The 20,858-nt window shown below is 40.8% G+C and overlaps 2 protein-coding genes across 12 annotated transcripts in view; both read right to left on the bottom strand.

Annotated features, from left to right (window-relative positions):
• LOC6562523 (1-phosphatidylinositol 4,5-bisphosphate phosphodiesterase classes I and II) overlaps positions 1 to 11,924 on the bottom strand; it is a 60,674-nt gene extending 48,750 nt beyond the window's left edge. For 6 of the 9 annotated variants that reach the window (XM_001988371.2, XM_032736028.1, XM_032736026.1 and 3 more), the window contains exon 1: positions 3,381 to 3,889. The gene's annotated coding sequence lies outside the window, so the exon portion shown is untranslated. Of the gene's footprint in view, positions 1 to 3,380; positions 3,890 to 5,242; positions 5,275 to 11,809 lie in introns of those variants that run through there. The other 3 variants (XM_032736025.1, XM_043214394.1, XM_032736024.1) reach the window with 3 other exon arrangements.
• Positions 11,925 to 13,373: 1,449 nt separating this feature from the next.
• LOC6561859 (rap1 GTPase-activating protein 1) overlaps positions 13,374 to 20,858 on the bottom strand; it is a 98,991-nt gene continuing 91,506 nt past the window's right edge. For all 3 annotated transcript variants that reach the window (XM_032735827.2, XM_032735826.2, XM_043214438.1), the window contains exons 3-5: positions 15,688 to 17,385; positions 15,031 to 15,543; positions 13,374 to 14,962 (exon numbers count right to left, since the gene is read on the bottom strand). In XM_032735827.2, coding sequence (XP_032591718.1) covers positions 14,807 to 14,962; positions 15,031 to 15,543; positions 15,688 to 17,385 — 2,367 coding nt within the window. In that variant the 3' untranslated portion in view covers positions 13,374 to 14,806. The remainder of the gene's footprint in view (positions 14,963 to 15,030; positions 15,544 to 15,687; positions 17,386 to 20,858) is intronic.

Here is a 20,858-nt window from a genome sequence, read left to right as displayed (position 1 = left end):
CTGCTGCTTTCCTCACCCACCACCCGCCTCAAATCAGCCAGCCCGTCCAGTTCATTCATTGCGCCCAGAGCTTATTCGGCTATCCAAAGAATACTCAAAAATAATTTCAGCAGCAGCAGCAGCAGCCGCAGCAGCGAATGTCGGTTCTCATCTTTGTTTTATTTATAACGGTTCTGTTCCGTTGACTTGAGTTCGGTTCGGTTCAGTTCGGTTCGGTGTTCTTGTGTCTCTGTGTAAATTTTGTTTTCATTTTTATCGCGCTTTTATCTAGTTTGTCAACGTTATCAGGCACAAGACCGTTAACAGGGCGAGTCAGCAGCAATACACACACACACACACACACACATAGCGTAATAACACACCCACCAGCCGTCGAACAAACCACCCAATACCCCCCCATCCCTTTCTCCCAGTGTGGACTACAGCTGCGGAACACCACATGGCAATGAAGGCAGTTAGAATATTCACGTATTAGATTTGACGCTTCATTATAATGATAGATCGTTGTGTGCCGTGGCGTATGATACAACAACAGCAACAACAACAACAGCAACAGCAGCAGCAACAACAACTAGAAGCTATCAAACAACAACTATTAAATTAACAACTACAACTAGAGCAACAATGACAACAACATAGTTCTGGCTAACTCTGCGTATGCGCAACTTTTTTAACGTTGCAGCCACTTTGGCGTCGCTTCTATATAATTAATGAGCTGCTCAAATGGCGATCGTTGCGGGTAGTTGTGGGGGGAGAGTGGTAAGGGTATTGATGCGTGTGTGCGTGTGTGTTTGTGGCAGGGGTTAAGCTGCATAATGAGAGAAGTGGGCGCTGCATTGCTTATACACACACATACACAAAAGGATACTAATTGCTGCTGGTTCTCTCTCTCTCTCTTACTCTCTATATCTCTATCTGTCTTACTCTCTCTCTCTCTCTCTCTCTTTTATGCTTTGCAATTAATGTGTGTCGCTTAAGGCCTTAATTGCGTTTGATTGATTGTAACTAGCAGTTTTTGAATGAACATCAACTGTGGCTGCTGCCGCGCCAGAAACTTTGGCAACAACGCAACAACATATGCGACATGTGGCAACAAAGGGCAAAGGTCATGTCGAAAGTATTTGTGGCAAGTTTAGCGCATATTCCACAAAGCGTCGTTTCCGCTTACAATATATGTTTGACATGGCATTTTTCATTAATAGCAAATTTAAAAGAAATACAACAAACACAAGAAGAAGATTAAAATTTATTTTCGTTGCATTCGTTGCAGATTAGATGGACTTAGGCGTTAATTGGGTATTTTGCTAAGGACCTTTAAGCCTTAAAAGTCTGAACACAAAAACAAGTCAAAAGAAAGAACAAAAAACAAGTAAAAATGCTTATTTTAGGCATGCCGAAGATTGGATACAGACCGAAGTTAATCTGCTGACATTTAAATTTTAGTCCAGACACGTTTTAAGCCAATTTAATTTAATTATTTTCCATTTCACGAATGTCTGCAAATTGAATATTCCACATTTGAGTATTTATATTGTATTAGTGTAGGTAATATATACTTCAGCGCCTATCTCGATCGAACAAATTAAAACTGAACTTTTGGTCGATGGTTTATATGGAAGCTATTTGGTATAGTGACAAATCAGACGGAAATATGTCAAGTTGCAAGAAGCTAACTTTGAATCTGAGCAAGTTTTTCTTATTAAAAAATGATTACACAAAATGAGGACATGCCTGTGTGTCTGACATGAACTGATTAAGAATATATATGTATTTTATGGGGTCTGCGACGGCTAGTTCAAGGAATTACAAACTTTACGACAAAATTATGATATCCTCTACGACGGAGGTTTAAAAAAATCTCAATTACGATTTATTAGCCATGACATGTAGGGATTTACTGTGTCCTTACACATATGGATAGCAATAGCATACAATCAGCTCGGCATTGAAAATGTTAAATAAGTTAAAATCCTTAAAGATTCGAAAGCTTAACAGGTCGTAGTATAGATCCATTTATTTTGCACAAGTAAAGCTTCAGACCCAGAATCCGCCTTACTTTGAATGCGATACAAAAAAAATCCAATTTGAGCCTTTATATTTTAAATTACTCCTGTGAGGAGCTGTTTAATAGAAAGTTGCAGCTTGATATTTTGTTCAGCTTTGACAAAAGAAGCGTATGAACGATGAGATAAAAACTTTACAATCATTTTGTGGGAATTCGCTTCAGAGAGCTTGCAGAATTATTAATGTAAAACAATTTATTATATCATATTTGAAAGCAACATCGGCTATACGTCAATCCCCCTTTCAATTTCCACGCAAATGTCTGCCAAAAGAAAAAAAAGACACAAAACTAGAACTAAAGTCAAAAATTGTGCAGCAGTTGTGTGGCACACATTTTGAGATACGAGTGCGTATCTGTCAGATACTCGCAGTCAGTCACAGTCGCCACGCGTTCGCCGTTGGCCTTATGAGTTCAAGTACAACCGGCGACGGGCAAACGGCAACAAAAACAGAAAGAAAAAAAAACAGCAGCGCAACAAGCAGCAGCAAAATAGCGTCAACTATTAGACACTCCAGCTACTCTCCCCTACATCCCCCCTTGGCCAGTCAGTGTCAGTCCCCTTGTTGGCTGTGTGGCAACACAGACAAGCAGAAAATAAAATAACTTTCAACTTTTCAACACATTGCCACAAAAACAAATGTAGAAAAATTCTCTGAACTGCTCATAAATACGCAAAAATCTTGCCCAGAGACAAAAACAATTTTTTGCACAATTTTCAATTAACAACAACAGAAAGGCAGGCAGCATCAGCGTCTTACAGTGGAAAATCGTGTGCCAAAAATATTATAAATTAAATTAAATATGTTTATGTGAAAAGCAGCCATCAAATTGTGAATCTCAACTATTTGAAAAAGCACTTCACAGTTTTTAACTTATGAAAAGCTTGTAAACATTTTTGAAAAGTTTCGTTTTACGTTGTACAATTTTTGGATACAGAAGTTTGAAGTATTTCTCTAAAAGAACTTTTGATAAAATGGATACACAACAAGTTTTATTACACACATCAAAAAATAAAGACAGGTGTTTTATTTAATATTCAACAAATTTCCGGAAATTTATGAGAAATGTTTCTAGCTCTTGAGTTCTTTGATTTTACACGTGAATTCTCTTCAATTTGCTCCACTGTATAAATGTTTAACAGATAAATTGAATTGCATGAAAATGTATCTTGATTTGATTTGTTATGGATGAGATAAACGACAACGAAATCAAATTAAGCAAAAGGAACACTTCGAATACAAATTTTATACCCCTGAAAAGTGAATTTTTCTTTCATTTTGTATTTATTTATATTTTTTTTTGTTTTCTCTGTTACCTGTACTATTGTTTTTGACTTTTAGATGACAGTCGGGATTTGGTTTGGTTGGCCGTTGAACGAATTTCAATTACAGATTTTGCACCCGAATCGCAGCGAGTTAAAAATACAACAAATTACCGTTACGCTTTGTTGCACAGCTTCAACTCCCTGCAGTGCTCAGATCCGTCTCAAGATATATGTATTTATGCATACACATATATATGTGAGAATTTAACACTCGGTCTTTGGGATGATTTACACCTGGGAACTCATCAACTCTAAGTATTTAAGTACTTTTATTCCTATCTCTGTCTGAGCACCAACTATTAACTTAGTCACACACGAGACACACACGCACACTCGCACACTCGCACACACGCACACTCACATACACTAGATGAAACACACACTGACACGCTTAAAACACTTGGCGTATTCGGATTCGGGAGTCTGTTCTACTGAATGTGGAGCGGGAGCTGAAAGACTTTTTCAGTTTCTATCGAGCAGTTGAGCACTGAAAACGCGACCGAACGCTTCGGCGTGCGACGAATGTCTGGTTGGGAAAACGACAACGAAAATGCAAACTGAAAATGAAAATTTCAGAGCTCTGGCCGAGAGAGATACTGCCAAATGAGAGCAAGCTAAACAAACAGAGAGAGAGAGAGAGAGAGAGAGAGTGAGGGTAAGAAAGAGAGAGGACGACCTTTGTTGAAGCATCGCGTGCCGTTTGTGTGTGTGTGTGTGTGTGTGTGAAGGTGAGCTGCTGTGTGTTTTTGGGTGTGTGAGTGAGTGCTTGCAAAATGTCAAATTGTAAATAAACGAAAATGCCCAAAACAAACTGTTATACTAAGGAACAGAGACGGATAATGGGGGACTTCGAGAGACCTATTTTGGGGCTATGCGTGAATGTGTAAAAGAAATCTCATAAGAGTCTTAAAAAATAAAACTGTTTTTCAAGTAAATTACACAAGCACGAAATATTCAAATCAGAGGTGAGTTTTGTAATGCATTATATGCATCCAAAAGTATTTTGAAAGAGAGAAACTGGATTATTTTATTTCAAATATTAAACCCTGAAAGACAACTAAAATTCATCACTTACAATAGAAATAAGACTAGATCCAGTTGCTGTTGCTTATTTCGTATTCTATTTTGGTTGCAGGCACTTTATTTTGAATTTTTGAATAAATACATATTTATTTTAATAATAATTTAGTAATTTAATTTCAATTATTTTATTAAAAATTTAAATTCAATTTCTTCCGCTTTGTTCAAATTTTAAATGTTTTACATTTACTTATGAAGCTAACAGTTACTCCAACAAGAACCGCTCCCTCTTTAACAGCCGCCACTGTAATTGCAAATTTATGCGCGCCCACCCCAAAGCAAACTTGAACTGTTATACGCGAGCTTTTTTCTTTTTCTTTTGCTAAGCTGCACACACAAGTTGCGGCTGCTCTCTCCCTCTCTCTCTCTCTCTCTCTCTCTGTGATGAGAGCAGCTGGTGCGAGCACAGGTTTGGTGAGCTATGTTTTTGTTTTGGAAAAAGCTGCCACTGCAAAGCTAGCATGTTTTGATAAGAGGAGCGCTCTCTCACTCTCGCTCTCTCTTGACGCTCTTGTTTTCTTTTACCTTTATTCTTTTTTTTGAATAAACAAGCGGCACAACTCAACTAAAAAGCGGTTACGTGCGAAGGGGAGGGAGCGGCATTTGACAATAGTTTTTGCATAGTTCTCGCATCTGGGAGTTGTGAACGACAAGTGGGCCCCAAAGTAGGCGTGTCAGTCAGGGATGTGATGTCGACAGCGACGCCGGCATCGCTGTCCCGCTGCTGCTAACTAATCAACGACAAAAACGGGCAGAAATCAAATAAAATTTACCAATTTGGTTTGTTTGTTTGCGTTGCTTGCCTGCTTGCTGGTGGTTGGTATCGCTGCGTGTGTTTGTGTGTGCTGTGTGTGTGTGTGTGTGTGTGATGTGTGTGTGTGTGCCTTAATTTGAATTTTGAATTACAGTTGCAGTTAAGAATTTTTATATTTGAATTTAATTTTAATGTGTTTCGGGTCGGCGTACGTGAGTAAATAGCGCCAAATAGCTTAACGAACCGATTGAAGAACGCGCGCATGTGCGCCACAAAATGTGTGTGTGTCTGTGTGTGTGTGTGTGTGTGTGTGTGTGTGTGCGGGGGAGGGGTGAATCGGAGACACGATATATGATATATGATTTGCACCATTAACTCGATTGTAACAATGCTCGCATATGGGGCATGCAATGGGGATGGGTCGCAAAATCCTCGAATGAAGAATGCCTGACCCACATTTCAGCTGATTGACAAGGTGAAATGCGTAGATACAAAAAATGTATTTCACATATTCGTGCACTTTTTTCAATACCCATTAAAACATATTGTCAAAATGGTCGTAATATCACATACATTTTGGCAACAGAGAAAATATATGCATATATCAATTATTTGTAGAGTAGTTAAAGCAATGTTTCCATATCTATCCCTCTTTGGGGCAAAGTTCTAGGGCTAGAATATATAGAGGAATACAGAATACAGTATGACAGAGAGAGAAAATAGATATTAATGATTTTGGGAGTAGTTCAAGCCATGTTTTCATACTTGTCCCTCTATGGGGTAATGTGGATAAAGCCCACAAACTTTTGTTCTCGCTTATCTATCGCATATCTATTTATTTCTGAAAGTCGACAATGTCTTTATTTATTTGTGTTTTACTTCTTACAATTTAGACTTGAATGGTCTGTTTTCATTTAGCCGGCAATTATTTATTCATGTTTTGCTGAAATGCGTATTTATTTAAGCACAATCAGTAAGAAAATACGCCTAATGGATTCATTCTGCTCTGTTAAAACACTTCACAGGGTATTTCCACTGTCGAGCACTCTCAAGTGCACACTTGTTGTTGTTGTTATTTTTTATGAAAATACACACACAGAAAGAGAATTGCCGAGTGCTGCACGGCTTTTAAGCTGCCAGCTGCTGCTGTTGCTGCTGATTGATTGTTGTCCTCAAGGTCGCCAAACGGACACACACAAAAGATATGCAAATCCAGTGACAGCTTTTGTTGTGTTTCATTGCGCTACCCCTAAAGAAGCAGAGAACACACTCTAACCTTTAACCCCTCCCCCCACTCGCTCTCTCTCTCTCTCATCTCCGCCCCCTCCCAATCTTCATCTCTCTCTCTCTCTCTCTACAGAAACTATGAACTATGCCAATCGCTTGGTTTTTGCCCCGTAAAGTTGGCCGAATTATGGCACAAAGCACTTTCGTTGCATATTTATTCGATCATAAAGTACATCAGCAACAATAACAATAGCAACAACAAATGCAACAACAACAACAACAATAACAACAAGAACAATAACAACATCAACAAGTACAATGGGCAGCAGCGACTACAACAATAATTAGGCAGACATTCCATAGTAGTTTGAAGTGAGGGGGTGGGTTGTTTTTTGGGTTGCGTGTGGTGGTTAGGCCAACTAAATAAATTTCACATTGTTTATTTTTTCCCAAACAAATCAGCGCACATTAAAAACAGCGAAGCGCCCACAAAATATTTCCCGAATAACATTAACATCCGGCGAGGAGTCCAGATTCGAGCAACTTTCGATTATTCTTTCTTATTTCTTGTTTTTTGTTTCTATTCGCTTTGAAGCCAACCCAGGTGCTGTAAAAGTTATGCCAAAGGTCACGTTTAATACTTGGAACACTTCACTCAGACAACGGTAATAAATCATGGCAAAAAAAACATATTTGAAAATAATAAATTTTCAGAAACGATGTAGTTACTAAATTCTAAATAGATAAAAAATGATTAATTGCTTAATGCATTCATACAAATTGTATATTTGCGGAATCTTGAGTATATATCTTCTTAGAAAGGTAATTATGAATAAATTTGGCAGCTAATGTAAAGCTGATTTTATCACATCTATAAGAAAATTCCAGTTATCTTATTTGATTTATCTTAATCATAATTATCAAGAAGACTCAATATGAATTATGAAGCAATTTGACAGGATTATGTCAAAATTGTTCTTTAAAATCTACAAGCAACTTTTAACTAGGTCTGAGGAAGAATTCACTTAGTTTATTAAAACTTATGTCAGTCGAGCTAATAAATCTTGAGCAAAATAGCGAATTGTTGGGCTGATATAAAAGTTTTAAAAATTCATAAATATAATTATCTGTTATTTGTGCTTAAAATAGTTTTAATTGTGCCATAAAGAATTTTCGGTAAAATGTGTGTAGCAAATACTAAAAATGTATATTATGACTTAAATGATTCATTAATTCATTATTCATTATAACATGTTCAGTTCACGTTGATACTAAATAAAATCTTGACATCTAACCGCAAAAATGTACATTTGAGTTGGCAAACTGTTTAAAACTATGGAACCACATAGATAAGCAGTGGCTTTTAATGACTCGCCTCAAAGACCAGTATTTATTTGAATTGCTCTAGCAACTGATTTGCCAGCAATTATTTTTGTTAAACATAGAGCTAAATAGTTCCCTTGTCATATTACGTAACACATTCTTATCATTCATAATAGTACAACATAATAATATAGAAAAAAAAGAAGAAAAAAAAAAATGAAAACCCGTTTGGGGTGTTTTTTTTTTCTTTAGTCATTTAGACGTGTCGTATGTATTTACATTTGATTATGCCACAATGCCCCGAGTTGCTTATACACAATTACATTCCACTTACAAACAAACATATGAATTCAATGCGAGCAAAAACCGCAAAAGCCGCAAAAACCAGCTAAACATTTCAGCTCGACCCAGAAATAGTTGCAAATGTACTCATCGGCCCTAGAGGCGAGTGCTGAAGTGAAATTAACATAAAAACACTCGCAATCCTCATGATAATTCTCCTAATAACGAAGCCAAATTTATCAAATGTAGGACACAAGAACAAAAATATTAAAATAAAGTATGTGTGTGTGTGTGTGTGTGTGTGTTTTTTTTGGACTTTGGAACAGGAACTTAATAGTATTGTACTTAAATAATAAAAGTCAGACAACGCAAAAACAATTGGCAAAATGATGAGAAATTAACATTTTACGTGATTCAAAGTACAATTCTCTACGAAAGATACAAATACCGAAAATAAACCGGAAGGCAAACTGTCGGGGGTGCAAATGGGGGGTGGCTGAGACGCAGGGGGAGGCGAAGGAGGAGGCGGGAGACGGGGGCAATAGACCCGAGAGTCCCGCAATCGTTTTCGTTGCGCGTGTCAAACTGCACACAGAAAAGAACGAAATGCAGGCAATCCAGTAGAATTATAATATATATATATATATATATATATATATAGTCTATTCGTAATAAATGATTTATTTTTAAAACATGCCGCTGATGACGTCGCCACGAGTCAAAAAGGATGGGAATCAAACACGAGCGCAAAAAAGAAAAACAAAACAAAAAGAAAAACAAACAGCAGGAAGAAAATTTTGTGGTTTTTTATTCTGTCTTAGATTAAATACCCTTTATATATATACACAGATCTAAATGATTAAATGATTATGATTACTACGACTACAAACAAACAGTAAAATTAATTATATATCCATCTATATATATATAGAGCTGAAAAGTCGACTGACTTATGGCTACAGATAAATAATACCATTTTGGCGGTCTCATTTTGAAAATATTTTTATGGCCACAAACATAAACAAAAGAAATTCAAAAATAATTAAAATCATTTCAACGCTTAATTCATATAAAAATACTTAGGATATCGTTAAGTATAAATTACTTGTTCACGCCATAACTTTTTTAATCGATCATTTCTTGGGACGTTACACGCTGGGTGTGGGTACGAGGATACCCTCATAAAGTGTAAAGGTTAGCACACAAAATATGCCAAAACGCGCCGCCAGGTGGCGAGTGAGTGAGAGTGAGAGTGAGTGATGCGTGGGGCACAGACTTGGTTACAAAGTTGAGGAAGGGAATTTGCTGCGTGAAACCGTTTAATTTATTAATGAGATTTATTAATAGGTTCGCTGTCAGGTGAAAGCTCAGTAGGTTCCGACAAGGTCGGCGGCTTGTCGAGCTCACAGGACGAGCTCTAAGATTGAAGATGTAAGCACCTGGTTCCACCCAGGCCGTTACAAATGATTCGCCTGTGTTTGTTGGTGTTCGTTTGTTTATGTGCCGCGGGGTTATTGTAATTAAACTGAAAATTATGCGCCATTTTTATACACTTGAAATATTCGCGTGTGGTTATGTCCTCAAGTTCCACGAACCCGCCCCCCAACCGGGTTCAAAGGGAGGTGGGCGATTGCCTACGAAAATTATTTGTTTGTGGTTTGCTCTGCATCTACGTCTGTTAAGTGTTTAGGTGGGAGGGGGGAGAGTGGGTGCTGCGTGTGCTGCGGGTGTGGTTGCGGGGGCTGAGTGGGGCTATGAGAAAAACAGACGCCAGCGTCGGCGACGCATAAAACAAACGTGAGACAAGATAATGGGCGTGTTTTGCTGCTACACGAGGCATATGGCACATTAACAGAGATATACGACGAGCCAAGTCGCAGAGTGGCAATTAAATAGCCACCTGATGCTTTCTAAATGATGCATTACCACCATGCATGCACCGCACCGGTGGCAAATGAGGCACTCGAGTGGTGTAATATGTGTGGTGCATCATGACAAAGGGAATTGCCTCTAGGCAATAATCGAAGTGAGGCTCTTATCATCGACATCACAAGCAAAACAAATAAATATAAATCTGGCTAAATTCCTTCAATCGTCCCAAGTTAATTCTCCAATAGCTTAAGCGAAATTAATTAAATGAAGCCGCCACAAAATTCCATAATATTTTCTGAAGTATTCCACAAATTCAAAATAATAAAATCCAAAAATAATTATTCAATGATAGAAGAATCTCAGAACATTTATTTAGAGTATAGTCCACCAATATTAAATAGAAATGCTAAAATTATCATGCGTATTGCGGAGCTAACTAAGACCAGGAACCGGAACAATAATATCATTGTGGTAGCGTAAGGTCAGTGTTCTGATTGCAACAATCAGTTGGCAGATGCTCAAACCTGTTGACCCTTGTCAACCTTTTCGAAAGCACGCATTTCTAATTATCACATTTAGTTCGTTCAACATTTTGTTGAAGAATACGTTTCGAATAATCTTTGCAATTAACTTGGCGCTTCGGCTCATCTCTGGTCATCTTTCGTTCCAAGTGCAACTTTGACAGGGAGATTGGATTCCAGAGACGGGGGGAGTGGTTCACATTGCTATCTGGCACTTAATTCGTTCACCTTCAGTGCGCAATGCATCTACATTCCCCCTGGCTGCTCTGCTCTATCGATTTGGTTTCTTTCTGCCAGATAAGGCCGGACTTAATCAGAAGCTTACAGAGCTTGCCTGCTGATTAAGCGAATGCACGTAACGTTAACATCTTGCCGCTCTCCTCTGCGCTGCTTGCCTGCGAGTGTGTAGCGACCCACCCACCCACGCATTACAGCGCCCTTTTACAGAGTACTTCATGTTAATTGGCATTTTATTGCTGTTGCCCGAGCGACAATCAACCAAAATAATAGCAGTTAGTAGCAGCAGGAGAAGAGGAAGCAGCAGCAGCTGCTTTAGCGCCGGCAGCGGTTACGGCATCTTAAGCATTACTCGCAATGGCAAAGCTCGGCTCAGCTGGGCGCGTGAGAGAGTTGATCAATGCTGTGGGAGAGAGTTATGCGCGCTCTCTCTCTCTCTGGCGAATTGTTATTGTTGTTATTATTGGTGCTAGCAGCTTATGTTATTCAATAATTTGTTTGCGTTCTAAATTTTGGTTTTGTTTGCTAAAGCACACACATTTAAATACACAGATGCAGACGCAGCAGTCACTCATAGATATTTGCCCATTTGTCAATTAAATAAAATAAAATACAATTAATTACCTTTTGCGTGAAATATGCACGAGAGGAGAGACGCAGCAGAGACAGAGTAGAGCCAGATAGAGCAAGAGAGAAAAAGAGAGAAAGAAACTAAGAAAGCGAGAGGGTTAGCCAAAGAGCTTTTATGGCGCCTGCTGCAATCCTCCCTCTTGATGTGGCCGGTGTCGGCTGCAACTACGACGCTGGTGAGAGAGACAACTTAAGAGAGTAAGCGAGCGACAGAGAGAGAGAAAGAGCGAGCGAATGAGAGAGCAGCTGCTCTGCTAGTCTCTGTTATGAAGTAATAACGATGAAAAAATTGCCTCACTCAGAAACACAGACACAGACACACACACACACGCAACACTTTTGTGCTTGTTTGTTGTTATTGTTATTTTAATGAGAATCGTTTTTATGTTTTACGTGCACAGCAGCAGCAGCAGCAGCAGCAGCAGTAGCAGCAGCAGCAGCCGCCGTCAAAAATACACAAGAGCTAAATGCATATGCAATACAAAGTCACTCACAGATTTTTTATTGTATTTGCTTTTGATTGGCTAATTTTTTTGCGTACAATTTCTTCCTGCGGAACTCACGCGATTTAATTTGATTGAATTCATTTGATTTAATTATTTTTTATTTCTATTCGTTTAACACTTGAGTATTGTAAAGAGATTTTATTTTTATTTTATTTTTTTTAATTGTAAAAATCTTTGGTTTATATTATTGTTATGTGCACCAATGCGGCAGCTCAGTAAAATGCAGCCTAAAAAACAATAACAATTGTTAAATTCAAGAAAATAAAGCCACCACGCGACGACGACGACGACGACGAAACGTCCGTCCACAGCAAAAGTTTCTCGCGTTTTGACAGTTTGAAAGTAAACCCAAAGCATTTCAAGTACTAAATAAAGGTAACAGTTCAAATCGCGACTCCAAAATACCCTGTCTGCAGAATTTCAAACTTAGTGAATAATGTATCCAAACTTACTAACCAATTGTATTAAAGGTATATTAGACTTCATTAAAAGTTACGATTCGAATTTGGAAATGTTATGATTTTGAAGAGACTTGGATATTTAAATTGTATAATCAGTAAAATCGTTGGGTCAGTCAAAAGCAGATATATGAGATAAACTGAATAAATACTGTGAATCCAAGTGGTTAACGTTGTACCGGGCATATAAGAGATTTTTTTCATTTGATTTGCACATAATGTGGCGAACTGTGTACAGAGCTAAATATACCCTTCATAACGTTTTCTTACAGGGTACTGTAAGCAAGTATGTGTGACAGAGAGAGCATGCGCAGGGCGCAACAGTTGCAGGGAGAGTAACATTGTTTATGCAAACCGCTAACAGAGCGCTTAGATCAGTTTTAAAAGTGGCTAAAACAATTGCAATGTTTATGTCATAGAAAATATGAAACAATACATTTTTGTAAACGTTACAAATAATAAAAGCAAAGTTAAAAATAAAGAAAACCAAGCAAAACGATTTTGAGTGTGGCCGTAAAATAACTGAAAGCTCACCTTTGTGCATGACCAGATGGTCACCCTGATAGGCATGCGTGAGCGTACATAAGGCTTTTACGTACAGTGTTGGGCAATTTCTTTTGTAGATGTTGCGCGAGATTTGAATCGCATTATATATTCTCCATCAGATAAAGACTACTTCGATTTTTACGCATTGAAAGAATTATTAGATAGTTTAGTTAAGTAAATTATTGATTTTGATTTCGATTCAAGTGTCTGTGTCTGGTTCCTAGATGAACCAATAATCGCTGAATGCATTTTGCTAGGGTTCATTCCCGCGATTCTAACGCAAATCGTCTTTTGAAAATCTGTAAGGATTTGGTCGAGTTAGAGACTTTCTCTTGTTGTTATTTGCCCCCAAAAGTATGCCCTGTTTTTCGATTAAGTCCGTATAGCAACCTCATTTGTGTCCATGGTGCGTGTCCATACTAAACAACAAACAAAAATAAAATAAAAAAACAATTGATAGTTTTGTATGTATATATTCCATATATTTTGCATATATATATTTATATATGTTAATTTGTTGGTTTTTGTTTTGTTTTGTTTTCTTTTTTTAATTTTACACAATAAAAATGATGATGCTTCTCAACAAAAACAATTTGTGGTACTTATGGTAGAATTCATAGATCAATTTGTGTCGATAACTCGAAAAGAGCTCTTTAATTTTGTATGCTAAATGTGTGTGTTCATTTTATTATTTTTTTTTTTTTTGTATTTAACTAGTATATCCGAAAATCTTGCACATTTTTGTTTGGGTTTGAATTGTTCATCGATATCAGCATTTTATTAAATAGTCATTAATCGCATAGTTAATTTTACGTTACGTTAGATCGGTAGATCGAGAATTATGCTTTTGTAAATAATATATGTACAATGGAAGTAGCAGTTATTTTTCGCATTTGTTTTTCTTTTTATATGCTGAGTCATCTCTCGTGGACCACTGCTTCCAACTTAAATATTTAACGTAATTCGTTAGAAGTATTTAAAGCAACTTAGACTTAATGTTAAGAGTTGGTTGGTTGTTTTCTGCTTATTATTTATCGATTGCAGCTAAAAATTATCGAGGGTTTTAACTTTAAAACATATACATAATAGATGGTGTATATCATTCTATATATATATACTTCTATGTAGTAATTTAGTTATATTTCGTGTTTTCTGCTTTTTTGTTTTCCCATTTTTTTTTTGTAATTGGTTATAAAGTGCTGATGAGGTTTGTGATGAATAAAACGAGAGTCACAGGGTTGCCAGGTGCGACTCCAAAATAGGGTTTTGTAAGCCACACACAAAAAGACATTGCTACATTTAATTGAATTGAATTTAAATCGTGTTGATTATCGTGGAATTAATTTGTATGCAGCGAGTGTTTGAACTTTAACCTGTAACTGTAACTGTGATGTACGCTAATCGATAGCTCGCTCTCTCTCTCTCTCTCTCTCTCTCTCCCCTCTCTCTCTCTCTCTCTATCATTCGCTCTCTTTCTACTTATGTTAAGGATTATGGTTTTGCATCTGTGGGGATTATTTTTGGGGATGTGGGGGGGTTAACATTGCGTTAAATATGCTTAAAGACTTAAATACTATATATTTGGTGTACCTTTTTGAGTTTTGTGTTCTGTGTTGATTCGTTTTTACGTGTTTTTTCTTTTTGTTTTTTTGTTTTTTTAGTTTGTAACTGTTATACATATATGTGTATGCTAACTGTAATAATAATTCAACTTCGCCTTCTGCTTCGATCTTTCAGCTTCTCAAACCGCATTCTACTTTCTCTTCGAGTTTTAACAGCTATCCAAACTAATTATAATACAGTTTTGCTGCGGGCCTGCCCCGTAACTAATCCAACAACAAAAAAACGACGCTCTTCCAAAGTGTTATACACGGCACAGTGGTTCCCTCTGCTTCCCCTCTCTTCCGACTTCCTTTGTATATGTGAAGGGAGGTGGTTTCTTTTTCTTCCCCATTTTCTGTCTTATCGCGTTAGACGCACTTTAGATGGGCGATATGGAGAGCGGCGCCGTTGCCGTATCCGGCATGTATTCCTTGAGTAGATCCCGCAGCCGCAGAATCTCACGTCCGGCGGCAGCAAGATCGCCCTGCAGTGAAAGTTCCCGTTCCCGCAGTCGCTTTATGTCGCGCTGGCAGGTCTGAAAGGTAGTCAATTAAACCGTGAGTTGGCAGCACTTTTCAGATTCATTTCAATCTTTCAACTTACCACATTCTGACGCAGAAGATCGAGTTTGTCGCACTTGAGCCGCGTGACCTCTTGTCGCAGATTCTCAATCACCATGATCGTCTCGTTGCTCGGCGAGCTGCCCATCATGGTGCTCTGCACACCATCGAGGCACAGGGAACAGGCCTTTGTGGTTGCCTCCGCTGAGCTCATGCTCTCCAGGCCCGTGTCGCTATCAATGTAGGCGGCACCGCCATCCAAATGGCCCATCATTGGATCCAGATCGACGCTATTCAGACTGGAATCATCGCTCGTCTCGGACATCGTGGCCACGGCCACGCCCACAATACCGCCATTCTGGGCGGCACTGACGGCAACAGCAGCAATGCCGCTGCCATTTTGTTGAACGACTCCGCCAGCGGTTGAGGGATGTCCACTGTTAATATTGTTGTTGTTGTTGTTCGCCTGTCGCGAAGTGATGTCCGGCGACGAGGATGTGGATTCATTCGAGGATTTCGACTTTGATGACGACTTGGAGGCCGTACGACTGCAGGTCTGTAAGGGAAGAAGAGCGGGCAGGGGATTAGCAAAGAGTCTAATGGGAATACAAAAGCTTCTGCACAGCGAAAACAATAACTGCAATGGATGCATTTTGAGGATTAATTAGTAGTGCTGACTTCGGATTTCAGTTGTACTCACATTGAGATTGGGCGTTTGGGTCTCTGGTTGTGGCTCCTTCTTGGAGTTGAGGGTGCCACCCTTGTTGTGGCCGATCAGCTTGTCGGGATGCCCCCCGTTGCCAGTGTCAACGCTCTGGGAACGCACACGCATGATGAGTGCCTTCTTTACGGTGTCTATGAAACGGGAGCCGGCATTGCCGCCGCCGCCGCCGCTCTCGGATTTGGGTGTCTCGGGGGTGGGACTACCGGCGAGTGTCTGCGACATATCAGCTCCGAGAAAGTCGCGCGTCTTCTCCTTGAGCTCCTCGACGAGGTTCTGTAGCAGGGAGGTGCGCGTACGCAGCTCCAGCTTGGCAAACTTCTCGGCCTTGTAGCAGGCGTTCTCCGCATTGATCAGCTTGGTAAGCAGAAACTCCTTAAACTCCTGACCCTTGCGGAATACAGCCGGGCTGGGCAGCGTTGGCCCAAAGAAGGGCACATCATCCCGTGCCGCTACACTGACCTTGTAACGGGTGTGCGGCGTATTCGGCTCGACCGGCTGCACCACAATGAACGCGTGCAGAAAGTGACTGGCAATCATGTCCGGCGAGAAGGGTGTGTTCGTCTCCTGGAACACGATCGCAACGATGTCGTTGCCAATGTGCCGCTTGCGCTGCAACTGCTGCGGATCGCCCTCGGTGTGTGGCAGCAGTGTGGAGACATGGAACATCACCTCACGCTCCTTGAACACCTCATAGACGGCAGTGTCGCCCGTGTGCCCATTCTGTATATCCAGGCCGCCGCGATAGCCCTTGTGCTCCTTGAGCCGAATGCGCTGGCCGAGCACATCGAGGAACTCCTCGAAGGCCGGCGATGTCTGCTGGTTGCCAAAGAGCTCCTCTTCGGTGGTCTGGCCATATCTTTGGTACAGCACACCGAACTTGAAGTGTGAGACGAGCACATGCTCATCATACACCTTGATCAGTTGCGATGCCTTCGGGCACAGTACGGGCATAAAGTTGTCCACCTGAAGATGTTCGTTGAGCAGCCGCACCATCTTGGCCGGACTGGGTTGGGCGCCCAGACAGTAGACGGGCATTAGTTCGTGCATGGTGCCGGTGCGCAGACGTAGAAGTATTCGCAAATGCTCCTGATTCGCCACATTCTCCGTCTTGATCGAGATGAGCACGGGGCCCAGCTGTTCGTCGTGGCCAACGAGATTGGAGTGCTCGCGTGCCGCATAGAAACGGCGATAGCACTTGGCCGTGTCATCCGTCTCGAATTTGGCCATCCAGGTGGTTTGGGGCAGCTGGGGATTGCCACGGGCATCGTAGCTGCACTCGTGCTCGGTGCCATCGAGCCAGTAGCCGCCGTGCAGCGGCAACAGGATCATCGGATATGGCGCCGATTTGGTCAACGCATCCTCGAGCAGACGCTGCGAGGCGGGTATGGCCGACACAATCGATGAGTTCGACGATACCGACGAATGTGACTGATAATGGTGTCCATTGGACAGCAGCTGGCCGCCTGTCGCACTCACCACACCGCTCAGCTGCGGCGATGCCGGTGTCGAGCTGGACGCAGACCCAGAGATGGAGCTACCGGACTGATTCATGGGATGGCGCAACGTTGGCCTCGATCCCGAATGTTGCACTCCACCGCCATTGTGGGCGATGCCATCGTGCGGTGAATGTGGCTGTGGCACACGCTCCTCACTCGCATTGCTGCCGCGATGATGCTGCAACAAGGAGAGAAAATCAAATTAGTTTCTCTGCCAAAGACTATAATTACAGGGTATATAACAGCAAACAGCTGGCGTTAGCTGTCTGTCTATCTGTCTGACTGTGTGTGCGTCTATGTGGGCAGAGGCACACTCCTACATACGAGTGAGAGATAGAGAGAGAGGAAGAGAGAGAGAGAAAGAGAGAGGGAGAGAAACAAGGCGCATGGCTGCATTATAATTTCATGCAATTATCGTCAAGGCACCTCTCTAGGGGCACTATGTAAATGATGTGTGTGTTTGCGAGTGTGGATTTGGATGGATTGGTTAATGGCAGCGCTGAGGCCAGGCTGCCTGGCAATTTGCTCTAAGCAAATATGGGCAGATGTGGGCGGCTTTTGTGCGGTTTGGATTACGTGCTGAATTCAAACTTAGTCTGAATGTGCATGTGGATAGCGAACGGGATCGGGATCGGAACGGGGAACGGGAGATAGGGATAGGGTCTGAGGGGGGAGGGTCTTTTGCAATGTTGGCGTTGTGTCAGTTAAATTTGTGGATAATATTAAGCCAACATTTTGATTTGACATGCACATCCTTTGACTGCGCGCAACAGCAGCGGCGCCAGCTTTTGTGGCTATTGTCTAGTCGGTGCCCAACCCAAAAAAAAAGAAGAAAAACTCCTAGCTCCCCTAACCAGCCCGACAGGTCCATAGGGTGCGTTCGCCCCTAACCAGCGAGCATATTAAAAAGTTCTTTTATTTCTGCTGTCCCTGCGAAAGCATTTCACAGCTGGCTTGCAGCCAAATGTGGCACGTAACGACTGAAAGAATAAAAGTTAGTTTAGCTACGGGGTTGAGTCGCTCCCTTTCTCCTCTCTCTCTCTCTCTCTCTCTCTCTCTCTCTCTCTCTCTCTCTCTGCCTCTCTCTCTCTCTGGGTTTCTTTGTATTTTTTCGGGTTCATCGATAGTTCGTGCCTTGATTTAATGGTCTGCCAGCTGCCAAATGCAACTGTTGTTCAATAATATGCTTGAAGATTGCCTGATTGAACGTGTCATTAGGGTTAGTCAGCAAAGGAGATGGGGAGAGAGAGAGTTAAGGAACTAGATAGCGAAAGAGATTATGAGTGCAAATCTAATTTAGAGTTGACAAATTGTGACATCTTTACCTGCTTGATAAATGGATATCAAAATAATCTTTCTATTGACCAGGCGGATTACTTCCAAGCTAATAAGGAAAACCCTTTTCTCTACATAAAAGGAGTGCTCTTAAGTCGCTTTTAAAATTTCAGTATTTATAATGTAATTTATGATTTTAAAGACAAAAAATTTCACAGAAAATGCGCTCTCTCTCTATAAATTAACGTCTATTGCTGTGCACAAGCATTTTCACAATTATATGATACCCCCTTAATGCATTTTTAATGCGAGCAGGCTCTAATAAAAGATTGTGAGATTGTTTTTTTTTCATTCGTAGAGACCTTGATTATGATGAAAACGTTGATTTTGATGTATTTCAAAATGCATTTATGCAATGCTAATATTTAAAGTGCACTTTAAATGCAGTTTACTGCACAATTTGTGGCACGCTAATGAGCACATTGTCATCTCGAATGTGCGGTGAGTGAATGCAGTCAGTCATTCGATTCGGTTTAGTCAATAAATGCAACCCATTTGAAGCGTTGAGCGTGTGAATTGAATATGCAAATGTTGCACGACTTTTGATACCATAAATTTCGATGTGGCAATTGAGGAAAAATTAATGAAATATTTTGTTGTTGTTGTTGTTGCTTTTGTTTAGTTGTAACCCGAGATGGGTTTAATGCGGAGGGTGCTCTAACTAAATGGGAGTTGAATTGGGGTTCGGCTCTGGGTCTGGGTCTGGTTTTGGGTCTGGGACTGTGTCTGAGTTTGGGTCTTTGAGCCTTGTCGTCACACGCTTAGTTGGCTTCATTTGCTGTCGTTGTTGTTGTTGCTGTTGCTGTTTGCACCACGCAACCCCCAGCCATGAGTGTTCCGAGTAGATAAATAGATGGATAAATAGTTCCGACATTCAGACGCTGTTTGTCTGGTTTTGTCTAGCTTATTGGTTAGCCATTTAGTGCCGAATGGTCGGGGTCGGTGTCGGGGTTCGGGGTTCGCATGACTCATCCGACAATGACCAAAACTTAATTTCCTTTTTGTCAGGAGTGCCGACGACGAGAGCGGGCGGGGTTTGGTTAATTGGAACTGGGAATGTGTCAAGATATGTTGAGTCTAATTTGATGAGATTTCAACTGTCTAATGGGCTAGATGAAGATGATGGGGAGAGCAACCATGTCTGCCTTTTGTCTAATTAAAAACGCACGGATGGGCACAAGTATATCTAAATGCGCGGGGTGAGAAGGCGGCAGCGAGTTTGTGAGAAGCTGCCACTCAAATGTATTAAGAACACAAGTGGAAAAACTTACAAACAAAAAAAAAAAAAAAGAAGAAAACAAATAAATAAATAAACTGAAATTGTAATGAATTTAAGTGGGAAAGCATAACGAATGCAACAAATACAAATACAATTGCCAAGAATGGGCAAAACTGCGATCTAATACAGAAAGCAGAGAGAGAGAGAGATATATAAAACTGTATACGTACATATATGCACATACATCTTGACAATTATGATGATCTCGCCAAATGCTCATCATGATGTTTATGGCGCTGTGCCGATTCTTGAGAACTTAAGCGGATTACATGGAAGGCGAGCGCAGAGAAAAGTGTTACGAGCATGAAGAATGAAACCGATGACTTTTCGGGCCATATGCGTATTCGAGGTTAGTGGGGTTTCTAGATGGCCGCGCGGTTAGTGCGGAGTGGATGAGGAGGGAGTGTGAGGGTTACTGGGTGCCAGACAAGTCGCAGCCAACCCCTTTGCATTGAGCAGGCCATATAAAAAATGTGGAGACGATTTGCATAAGTCGAAGGGCAGGCAGTCTTCAACAGACCCTGAACGATGATGTCTATACCCCCTAAAACCCTACCCCTGCCTTCTATCCCCTTCCCTTGCCAGCATGCGGATGCTTCAAATCCTGTGAGAGAGACGGCAACGTCAACAACGTTGTTTGTGTTGCCATTGTTGGTTGCTGCCTCAAGTGCAGGGCCCCCGTCATTAAAAAAATGTGCATTTTGCATTTGGCGGGGGCGTTGAAATCTTTTTGCCTGACATTAAAATGAAAACAAAGTATATGAAAAAAGAAAACAAAATACAAAGAAGGAGAACAAGAGCGAGGAGGAGCTGAAACAAAGCACAGGAAGCCGACTTGTGCGATGTTTATACAGCGAAAACGAGTGGGGTGGGGTACGGGCCAAACAGTTTGACAGCCAGTGCTTGTGAAAACCAATGTTGTTCATCACATATGCAGCGCACATTTTGTAAGTTTGGGGCGAAGAAATTGTGGCACATGATTCTAGCGAAGCGTAAAAAGAGTTGCAAGCTAGCTCAAGTGATTGATATATGTATGC

This window comes from Drosophila grimshawi, unplaced genomic scaffold (assembly GCF_018153295.1).
Source record: "Drosophila grimshawi isolate 15287-2541.00 unplaced genomic scaffold, ASM1815329v1 contig_1377, whole genome shotgun sequence".
Lineage (NCBI taxonomy): Eukaryota > Metazoa > Arthropoda > Insecta > Diptera > Drosophilidae > Drosophila > Drosophila grimshawi.
Note: the sequence above shows the minus strand (reverse complement) of the source record. Positions and strands in the feature narration are given on the sequence as shown.